The 11451-nt window shown below is 49.9% G+C and overlaps 1 protein-coding gene across 1 annotated transcript in view; it reads left to right on the plus strand.

The window, feature by feature from the left end:
* Rpgrip1 (retinitis pigmentosa GTPase regulator interacting protein 1) overlaps nt 1-11451 on the plus strand; it is a gene marked incomplete in the record, with an annotated part of 58309 nt that overhangs the window by 42695 nt on the left and 4163 nt on the right. The window contains 2 exon segments of the mRNA XM_013508581.1: nt 803-903; nt 8424-8616. Of these exon segments, the coding sequence (XP_013364035.1) occupies nt 803-903; nt 8424-8616 (294 nt within the window).

An 11451-nucleotide genomic window follows, 5' to 3' on the forward strand; every position in this document is an offset into this window, starting at 1 on the left:
CAAGGTCCTGAGTTTGATTCCTAGTACCAAAAGTAAATAAATACATACATACATAAATACATAAGAGCTGAAACTAGGGATGGTGACACATACTTGTAATCCCAATATTCAGGAAGCTGAGGCAGAAGGATTGTTGCAGGTTCAAGGCCAGCCCTATCCTGAAAAGAAAGAAAGAGAGGAAGAAAGAAAGAAAGAAAGAAAGAAAGAAAGAAAGAAAGAAAGCTAGATGCTGGGTGTGGCGATGCACACGTGTAATCCCAGCACTCAGGAGGCTGAGGCAGGAGGATCATTCTGAGCTTGAGACCAGCCTGGGCTACAAAGTGAGCTCAAGGCCAGCCTGAACTACATAGGAGACCCTGTCTCAAAAAGACCAAAAAAAAAAAGAGAAAGAAAAAAAAAGAAAAAAGAAAGAAGAAGAAAAGAGAGGAAAGGAAGGATGGAGGAAGGAAATGAAATGAAACAGAAAGAAGGAGGAGGAGGAGTACCCAGGTATGGTGGCGCACAACTGTGATCCTAGCACTTGGTAGCTGAGGCAGAAGGATCAAAAGTTTGAGCCCAGCCCAGGCAATTTATCAAGATCCTGTCTGAAAACTAAAAATTTAAAAGGGCTAATGATGTACCGCAAAGGCCCTGGGTTCAGCCTCCGTTATCACAAAAAAGGGCAGGGCGAGGCAGCTCAGCTCACAGCAAGTAAGGAAAATCCGGTGAGCAGAAGCGTGTTGGAGATGCACGCGCAGGCACTTTCTCGGTGCTGTGCAGAGTACTGTGGAGCAGTTCTGTGACTTTAGCTCTTCTCCAGCAGATCAGGAATCCTCTGAACAAGCTTCTGAAGCCAGTGAAGTGCAGACCACCGACAGCGATGAGGTTGTAGTGGCAGCCCTACCTCAGAAGCGCCCCGCGGTGGTGAGTACGCAGGAGAATCACTGCACTGAGACGGGACTGTAGGTAACGATACCCTAACTGCTGCAGTGGTGCACACCTGTAATTTCAGCTACTCAGGAGGATGAGGCAAGCGGATTGAAAGTTGAGGCCATGAGGCAACTTAGCAAGACCCTGTTTGAAAAATAAATAGATGATAGATATATAGATACAGAGATACATAGATAGATAGCTCAGCAGTAGAGCACCCTTCAGTTTAATCCCCAGCACTGCAAAAAGGAAAAAAAATACAAATAATGCATGTCCTCAATTTTAATGAACTTCATAGGAAATGCAAGTGTTCCAGTTATTTACACGAGTGGAAGTCTGCTGTTACAGTCTGATGAAATCATTTTCTTGGTTTGGTGTAAATCTGATTTGGGGCAAAGGTGGGCATGGTGCTGCATTCCTGTAATCCCAGCACTTGGGAGGCTGAGGTAGGATTGCTAGGAGTTCAAGGCCAGCCTGGGCTACATAGTGAGTTCAATGCAGCCTGAACTACATAGTGAGACCCTGCCTAATTGATTACTTTGGAAGTCAGAATGTGTGCTGAGGAATCTCAGGAAAATGAAGGGTACTGGAGTGGAGAGAACCATCTCCAAGCCAGTAGAGTTAGAGATTTAGACAACCAGGCACGCATTTTTGCCTTCTGAACATTTACCTGATGTAACTTTTTAAGACATTACATTGTTGATACTTTGGGAAATACCCACAAGACAGATGAGAGCCGCAGGAGGTCAGGACCCCCCCCCCCCTGCGCGCGGGACGGGAGCACACACCTGTAGCCCCAGCACTCAGGAGACTGCGAGTCTGATAAAAGCTGAATTTTTAATTTTTCAGCCTGGGCTGCACAGCAAGACCCTGTCTCAAAAAACCAAAAAGACAGCAATGAAAAGAATTGGACAGGGGCTGGGGATTTAGCTCAGCGGCAAAGCGCCTGCCTGGCAAGCGCAAGGTCGTGAGTTCGGTTCCCAGTACCGGAGAAAAACCAAAAACCAAAAACCGAAAAAAAAAAAAAGAAAAAAAAAAGAATTGGACAGCACTTTAGCTGTCACACAGGGGAAGCTGATAAAGAGCTAAAGAGTGCGTGGAGGCTGGCAGAGCCGGGAGGGAGTTGTGCTCCCACCAAGGTCTCTCACGGCACCAAGTCTCACATTCCACCTCAAAAGCAGCCAGCTGATCAGCAAATTTTTGAACCACTACACGTCAGCCAGTTTACGATAAAAGCTTCACCCTGAATTAAAGGCTCCTACATAAGATTTCCTTTTAGAAAAAACTTCTTTTTTCTTTTGAGACAGGGTCTCCCTCTCTAGTTCAGGCTGGTCTTGAGCTCACTAAGTAGCCAGGGTGGCCTCCATCTCATGGTAATCCTCCTGCCTCAGCCTCCCATGCATCCATTTTTAAATAGTACCTTCAACCCCACATAAGCAATGGATGAAAGGCCGTGGAGAAGCACAGTCCTTGATCTCTTAAAAATTAATTAATTAATAATTACTACTAATTTTTTTTGTTTTGTTTTTGAGGCAGGTTTTGCTTTGTAAGTCAGACTGTCCTTAAACTCACGATGTAGCCCAGGCTGGCCTGCAACTGGAGGCAATCTTCCTGCCTCAGCCTGCAGAGTACTGGGACTACAGGTGTGTGTTGCCACCCTCGGGCTGAAATGTGCATTTTTAAAAGTAATGTTTCGTGCTCGCTGCGGCAGCACGTATACTAAAAGTAATGTTTGGGGTCTGTTCATATCAGTATATTTAGCTTCTTCTAGTTCTTTCCTTGAACTTAGGCAGAACGCTAACGGCCAGTGTTGACCGAGTTTGGTGCTGTATTGCAGGAGCTTGCTACTCACAGCTCATGTAATGTTTGCGGTGGCCTAGTAGGCTGGCCTCCCTTCAGGGCGTGCTCAGGGCCCACCTGTCCCTGTCTGCCGGGCTCCATGGACACAGTCGGGCTTGGTCTTTCCCTTCTGGAATCTTACACTCCACTCGGGGAAAATGGATTGGACTCAGTTAGCAGACAGGCAGATGGCTGAGACCAAAGAACTGTGAAGGGAAGAACTAGGTGATGTCATGGACAGCGGCGGCAGGGCTACATTCGGGAAGGTGGAAGGGAGGGCGTCTCTGAGGGGAGCCATCTGAGGGACGGGAGGGCTGCCTGTCTGCCGAGTAGGAGGCGGACTCTGGTAGGGAAGGTCTGGTTTATCTGAGGTGTGGGGGGTCAAGAGGGACTGAAGTCCTTTTGGCCACACAAGTATCACACTCCTCCACATGGGACAGCTGGGCCGGGTGGGAGAAGAGGCCTGCTCAGATGGCATTTGTGTTTGCCTTGCTGGGGGTCACACACAGCTGTGAGCATGCTAGGCCAGCACTGTCCGGGGAGCACTTAATACCTTCGTGTTGGGTGCAACCTGCGTGTCAGACCTTGTGCCACACGTGGGATACATGAGTCCAGATTCTAATGAGACACAGTCCTGCCGCTTAGAGATTTGAGGGGTCCAGAGTTTATCTGTCCGTGACCAGGAAACAGAACACTCAGTTAGAGCAGCACAGTTGCTGGGATGTGGTCTGTCCAGGCGCAGTGGAAGGTAGCGTGCTTCCCTCGGCTTGGGGACGGGGTGTGGAAACCTCTGCGAGACGTGGTTGACCCTGCAGCAGATACCTGAGAGGTAACTAGGAGCCGCTGAGGTGAGCAGGAAGAGAAGAGCAGAAGGAGATGCTTACGCAGCACCCACAGGCGCTGGCTCCCTGGAGCCTGGGCTAAGCTGGCTAAGTAGCAAATAGATCACATTTACTTCACAGGCGGTGAAGCGGGGCCAGCGGGGTGCAGCCAGGACAACAGCCCGCCCAGGTATTTCAACAGAGAAGTGTGTGCGAGCGGCAGCTTTCAAGGCATAAAGACAAAGAAAGTCGCGCAACACAGGTCTGGGGTACTGAGCTAGGAGGGGTAATGTCCCCGAGACCTGGGAGCTGTCCAGGGCTACCCATGTGGTTAGAAGATGTGGCCATTGCCTGAGGTGGGGGAGAAATTCCCCAACTTTTCCCTTCCTCCTGCCCCCGAGATTGACCCTCATCAGCCTAATCTTCTGGTCCAGAAGCCTGGGAAATGGAACGTGCAGGAGTCAGCCCCAGATGTGCAGAGAGAACGGGAAGAGGGTGGAGCGATGTCAGAGCGGACAGACTGACGTGCGCAGCGGGTCCAGGCCGGGCTGGGGAGCGAAAAGTCGGCCTACTCACAGGAGTCCTAACCTGCTCCGCAAGCAGTGGTGAGCCTGGCAAGGGATGAACTAAAGTGACAGACAGGGCACCCAGAGGCTGGAGAGTTTGAGTGATACTTAGGTACCCTTATGTCGGGCATGCTGTAATCTCAGCACTTTGGGAGGCTAAGGCAGGAGCCCGGAAAGTTTGAGCCCAGCTTGGGCAACTTTTGTTTTGAGACAGGGTCTCACTATGCAGTTCAGGCTGAACTTGAACTCACTATGTAGCCCAGGCTGGCCTCTAACTCTCAGCAATCCTCGTGCCTCAGCCTCCTGAGTGCTGAGATTTATAGGTGTGCACCACCACACCTCACCATGCCCAGCAATACAGTAAGACCCTGTCTCAAAATAAAAAAATAAAGAAGAGATGGGGGGTAGCTCAGTGTGAAGCCCCTGGGTTCAATCCTCAGTCCAAAAAAGAAAAGAGAGAAGTAGCTTCTGCTTTCTACTGAATCTGTTAATGTGGGTTATGGGGTCCTGGACAGATGCTTAGGTTCTTGTGCACGGCAAACAAAGAGCTAGACATGGCACATGATGGTAAGGAAACAGCAGCAAGATTTAATTCAGGGTTGGTATGCTCAGAGCGAGCAGGCTTGGGCCAACAGAAAGGAAGAAAGCAGGAGTGCTGAAGGCATTGGATTTATGGATTTACAATGTTGCTCTAGGTAGCAGGGGTGTGGCGTGCACACCTGTAACCCCAGCACTCAGGAGCTAAGGCAGGAGAATTGTCTTGAGATCAAGGCAGCCTGGGCTGCATAGTGAGACCACCGGCCAAAAAACGTTGAGACAAGTCTAGGACACCTCCCACTGGGGCTTCCAGTGTGTGATTGACAGGGTGCTGAGTCCTGTCAGTTGTGTGTATGCGCATGTCCTTTCCCACAATTCACTCTGTTAGAACTGGAGCTTCAGTGAGCTCCAGGTGAAGAAAGGTTACTGAAGGTCAGGCGGGAGAATCCAGCACACATCCGTCCTGGTTTGGGGTTTCAGAATTCTCCAGGCCAGGCTCAGGGCGCTTTGCTTTTCTTATCTCCGCCTCCTGGACAAGGCTGGGGCCGGTCCCGAGGTCCTGGGTGTTGCCCAGGTCGGGTGGGTGGGGGAGTGGCCAGTGCAGGTGCGCGTCTCACTGCCCCCACGTTCACCTCTGCCCGAGCGCCAGCCCCCGTCCGCCCTTACGTGGTGACTGCGGTGTTCCCCTGACCGGCTTCCCCTCCACACTCTGAGGGGTCATTTGGAAACCTCAGTGAGACCTTGTCACGCCTCTGCTCGGAGCCCTCCGCCGTTCCCCGCTGTGTCCGGCACGGCCCTGATGCACCCACACCTCCTCTGTGGCTCCCGCCCCCAGCACTGTGGCTCCAGGCCTTGCTGTGACCGCAGGCGGGGCCTCTCCCGGGCGCCCGGCACCTCTGTCCTCTGCTGCTGCGCTCTGGCTTTCTGAGCGTCTTTGCTTGGTCGCCCCTTCATCCCAGAGGCCGTCCCTCTGCCCTGTACGAAGGAGCCACTCCCCCAGCACCCTCACTCTTTGCACTCTATGAACTTGCTCTCCTCAGCACATTGCCCCCTGATGTGCACTTCTGCGTTTGTCTGTCTGTCTGTCTGTGGCGCTGGGGATTGAACCAGGGAGTCGTGCGCGCTGTGCAAGTGCTGAGCTACACCCCCAGCGCTTCCCTCATTGTTTTTCCATCTTCCCTGCCTCTAAAATAAAAGCTCCAAGAGGCACGTGGGCTTTGGTAGTTTACTGTCCTGCCTCCAGGGACAGGAACTGTGCCTGGCTTCCGCGTGCTGAGCCGGCACTCAGTGGCTGCCTGTGAGCCGGGTGACCGGGCAGGAATGAGTCTCGCGCAGGGGCAGAGTGGGACGAGGCGAGGAAGGTGGGGGAGTCTGCGCCCACAGCCGGTTCCCAGCCCGCGGGCCTGGGCGGGTGGTGATGTCAGTGACAAGCGGGGCAGTGCAGTCGTGACAGATCAATGGGGGTGCCTTGGCGGACCTGGAGGCTGGAGGTCTGGCGCTCAGAGGATGTGTCTGAGGTAGACAGAGGCTTGCGGGGCACCAGTGTAGTGCTGGCTGGAAGCTGCTGTGGGTAAGCTCGCTCAGGGGGGCCCAGAGACGGGACGAGGCCAAAGCCAGGCTCAGGGCAGCCGGCCGCTGAGGCCCAGCAGAGCAGGAGAAGGCTGCTGCGGTGAGCACGGAGTGGCGGGCAGCGGGGAGCAGGGCGGGAGGGGCAGGGTTGGGGGACAGGCAGTGACGGCAAAGGGAAGACCGCCGTGCCAAAGGTAAGGGGTCTCCTCGATGATGACAGGTGTGATGCTGAGAGGCAACGTGTAAGTCTTAGAGTCCTTTGTCCTCCTTCTGTTCTGTTGTATTATTTATTCTACTCCATCCTGTCCTGTCCTGTCCTGCCCCATCCTGTCCCGTCCTGTCCTATCCTATCCATTTTATTCCTTTTTTTTTTTTTTTTTTTTTTTTTTTTTTTTTTTTTCAAACTCACGACCTTGCGCTTGCCAGGCAGGCGCTTTTGAGACAAGGTCTCGCTTTGCAGCTCAGGCTGACTTTGAGCTTACTTTGTAGCCCAGGCTGGTCTCGAACTCATAATGATCCTTCTGCCTCAGCCTCCCGAGTGCTGGGATTACAGGCATGCGCCACCACGCCTGGCGCCATTTTATTCTTAATTTAAAAATATTTTTGTTATAGTTAGGACAGTGAAATGCCTGTATCTTGTACTCTGAGTAACTAATTTGAAGATAACAATGCATTAACCATTGTTGCTCTCCTATTATCTTGTTTTGAAATTTTTAGTTTTTTTCTCTCTAAAAGAAAAAAATATTTGTGTTAGCACGTGTTTGCAGTACATGACGGCTACACTCATTGTGGAGAGTAGGACATACACGTAACAGGTCTTTCCTCTTCCCCTCCCTTCCTCTTCCTCCTGCCATCTCTCTGTCCCCTTCACGTTTGCACACTATTCTTTCATTTTAAAATTGCCAGGAGTTTGTAACTCTGTATTGTCTGTAGTGTTCTTTTGCTATTTTGTAAAAGGTTTTCTGTCTGTTAATGTTTTCCTCCTTTTCTTTTTAAAATAAAAATAAAATAAAATAAAATAAAATTGCCAGGAGTGGTGGCACACACCTGTAATCCCAGCACTTGGGAGGCTGAGGCAGGAGGACTGCTGCAAGCTTGAGGCCAGCCTAAACTACACAGAGCATTCAAGGGCAGCCTGAACTATATCGTGAGACCCTGCCTCAAAAAAAAAGCTAGTGAAACCCACTGAGCTAGTTCACTCCAGTGCCAAAAGTCACACTTTATTTTTGGTTTTTTGGGGGGGTACCGGGTATTGAACTCATGACCTTGTGCTTGCCAGGCAGGTGCTATGCTGCTGAGCTATATCCTCGGCCCAAAGTCATACTTTAGAAGGCACAGTGTCAAGGGTTTGCTTAAGTGGGGATTATGGAGCAGAAACACTGAGTATCCCAATAACGTGATGCAGAGCACTGGAGGATCTTGCCTGCTGGATTTGCTAGAAGACACAGGCACTCTGCTTGCTTCTTGAGAGAGAACATGGTGTCCACAGGGCTGTAGCGAAGTGAGGTGCCGCGTGGGGGACCCAGGGGACAGATGCAGGCAGGAGGGCCCTGGGGCCGCTAGCGTACCTTCTGGGTGGACACCGACTTGCTGCCTCCGCGCGGCAGCAGGGACTCATGTTGGCCTCTACTTTTGGAAACGAGACACGTCGCCCCTCCTGTTGGTGGCCCTCATGCTGTGTGGGCAGGGGGACGATTGGGTGTGGTGCGTGCCTGCACGCAGGTGGACATGGCTGGGCTATGTGGTGAGACGCGGCCTCCAACAGGAGAAGATGCAGGGGGATGGCAGTGGGGGGAGGAAGGAGAAGGTGGCACAAGGCCGGCAGCGTCGGGCGGCGGACAGCTCGTTGGTGCCGATTCCAGGGCCCTTGGGCTGCTCACCCAGGCCCCGCCCTCAGGAAAAGGCCTGGGGAAGCTCTGCTCAGAACTCTGCTCCCTTTCTCTGCAGAGATGCCAGGAGAGGCTGGTCTGCGGGAATGACCTGCCAGGAGACAGAGTCTGGGCTCCCTTTACAAACTTGCGAAGAGGAGCTGTGGTGACTCAGGCGCCCGTTGCCCGTCCACCTCTGAGCTGGTCCTTGGGGAGCGCAGCTTTGATTGGGTTCTAGAGCAATGAGTTCACTGCTGGAGCAGAATTGCTCGAGGCCTCACTCACCTTTAGGCCATAACTGTTTTCCCCATCAGGATTCGGAGAAAATGCGCATTGAAATCGTCTCCCTGGCCTTCTGCCCAGAGGCTGCAGTCCTGGCGGATGACAGCGTGCAGCAGGTGTACGTGGAGTATAAATTCCATGACCTGCCCTTGTCGGAGACAGAGACTCCGATGTCCCTGAGGAAACCCAGGGCGGGAGAAGAAATCCACTTCCACTTCAGCAAAGGTGAGGTGCTGTGTGGTTAGCGGACAGAGGTGCTGACATGCACAGAAATCTGGGTTTCCGATGAGGTGAATCCAACCTTTTCTCTTTTTTAAAAATTGTAGTATCAGGAGAATGTGCCTAGGGCCTTGTCTAAGCCGGGCATTTCACCTTATTATATTACCTACAAAAGTAATATATACATTTGCTTTACTTGTTTTTTTAGATGTTTTAAATTTTTATTTTATTTATTTATTGAGACAAGGTCTCACTACATAGTTCAGGCTGGCCTTTAATTCACTATGTAGCCCAGGCAGTCCTTGAACTTACAGTGATCCTCCTGCCTCAGCCTCCTGAGCGCTGGGATTGCAGGTGTGCTCCTTCACGCTCAGCTTTCTTTCCCTCTCTGGTTTTTCCCTCCCTTCTTCCTCCCTCTATCTCCCTCTCCCTCTCTTTACTCTTTTCAGTGCTAGGTGTTGAGTTGAGGTGACTTTTGCACTGAGCTACATCCCCAGATCTTTTAAAAAGCTTTTCATTTTTATTTTGAGACAAAGTCTCATTAAATCACTAAGTTTCTCAGGCTGGGCTTGAATGTGTGGTCTTCCTACCTCACTCTCTCAGAGTGCTAGGTTCATAGGCAATTGCCACCATACCCAGCTGAGTTGTTCTTTCTTTCTTTCCTCCTTTCTTTTTGCAAATATTTACTTGTTTATATTGAAGTTTTAAATTTTTTCTAGTCTGCATTTGCAGTGTGTGGCGGTTACACAGCACAGCGGTGGCGGGGTGGACAGAAGGCAGCCTCAGTCTTTCTACTCCTTCCCTCTTCCCGCCTTTCCTTCCTTGATTCCCTTCCCACTTGCAAAAGATCTGCTTCCAAGGATCACATTTTGGAGTAGCTTTTATTTTATTTTTATTTTTATTTTATTTTTTTAGATACAGGGTCTCTCACAGTAGCCCAGGCTAGCCTCCAACTTGCTGCAATCCTCCTGCCTCAGCCTCCAGAATGCTGAGATTACAGTCGTGCACCACTACACCCTGCTAGCGTAGCTTTTAAAGAAATCAATATTTGAAGTAAATATTTTGGGAAACTCATGCATCTAATCCCTCAGATTCACTTAAGTGAACCAATAAAGAAGTCTATGTTAAAAGATTCGTACTTGCAGATTCCATTTGCTTCCTTAGTATAGTAGGGAGTAGTCAGTCTCATAATCTGAAGGTCCTGAGTTCAAGCCTCAGGAGAGGGCCACTAGCAAGATCCTGCCTCACATGGGGCTGGGGATTTAGCTCAGCGGCAAAGCACCTGCCTGGCAAGCGCAAGGTCGTGAGTTCGGTTCCTGGTACCAGAGAAAAACCAAAAAAAAAAAAAAAAAAAAAAAAAGATCCTGCCTCACAAAAACCAAAAAAACCCAATCAAACAAAAAACTTAAGTAGTTATTCTATGTTCTAGATCCAGGAAGGAAGTCTAAACTTTTTATGCAAACTACCCCCTCCCTCTCTGAAAGACTTCAATGCTGTCTGTTTACCTCTAGTGTTCTCAAATTTCAGAAAAATTTGCATACTTGAATTTTTTTTTTTTTTTCTGGCCGCTCAGTGGACCAGCAAATCTGGAAGCTTGTGGCTTTTACTTCTGAAATATTTTGGTTTTGATTTTTTGAGACAAGGTATCGTTGTGTAGCTCAGGTTAGCCTTGAACGCTGAACTCACTATGTAGCCCAGGCTGGTCTTGAATTTGCAATGATCTTACCTCAGCCTCCCAAGTCCTGAGGTCACGCATGTGTACCACCAGGCATGGCTTTTGTTTTTTGAGACAGGGTCCATTTTGTAAAATTTCAGATTGGTCTTGAACTCACTATTGTAGCCCAGCCTGCCTTTGAACTCATGGTGACCCTCTTGTCTCAGCTTCCTACATGCTGGCTTTACATTTATGCACCACTAGGCCTGTCTAAATTCTGGGAAATTTAATTGTCTTCATTTAATAATTCTGTTCCCAACATTTTCTTAGTCAAATGTTGGATCATACAAATTGATCTTCTGCCTGTGTTTTCTTTCTACTTTTTGAGATTTTCTTTTCTTCTGTGTATTTTTTAATTTCTAGGGATTTCCTTTATTTTGTTTTCCAGTCATCAACTGAAAATTTATTTTAGTTTCTCAAGAGCTGCTTCTTATTCTCTATTCCTTTTTAAAAATTTTTGGTGGTGGGCGCATGCCTGTAATTCCAGCATTCTGGGAGGGTGGGGCAGGAGAATGGTATGTTTTAGCCCAGCCAGAGCACCTTAGTGAGACTGTCTCAAAATAGAAATATAAAAAGAGGGCTGAGGTGGCTCAGTGCAAAGGTCCTGTGTTCAGTCCCCAGGACCACAAAACAATACATAAAATAATCTTTAAAAATTTTGTTGGTATATCCTGCTCTTGTACTGTACAGGAGAGAAGCTGATTTCTCACTTCAGCAAGACAAGTTCCAAAAGGGGCAGTCAAGGCTGAGGCCAGTGATATCCTCAGAGAGCTAAGCTCCTGTCTTCTCATCCTCATCCTCCTGGGGATGCCTTCCCCGTTACCCCAGGGTCCTTAGTGGCTGTGGTGAGAAGGAAGTTGCTGAGCCTTCTGGCAGCCTTACTGAGTCTCATGCAGTACCACGGCCAGCTCGTAATTCCGTGGACACAGGGAGCTAAAAGGGAGGCTGGCTGCAGCTTTCCCACAGACACTAAGTGGAAAGAGAAATCAGCGCTGAGACAGGTGCCCTGCTTTGAACCTACCACAAAACCCAAATCTTCAGCTGCTCCTAAAAAAGCCAGTCTCCTAGAGCCGGGTGTGGCTGTGCACATCTGTAATCCCAGCACTCTGGGAGGCTGAGGCAGGAAG

This window comes from Chinchilla lanigera, unplaced genomic scaffold (assembly GCF_000276665.1).
Source record: "Chinchilla lanigera isolate Chin_1 unplaced genomic scaffold, ChiLan1.0 scaffold00149, whole genome shotgun sequence".
NCBI classification, from domain to species: Eukaryota; Metazoa; Chordata; class Mammalia; order Rodentia; family Chinchillidae; genus Chinchilla; species Chinchilla lanigera.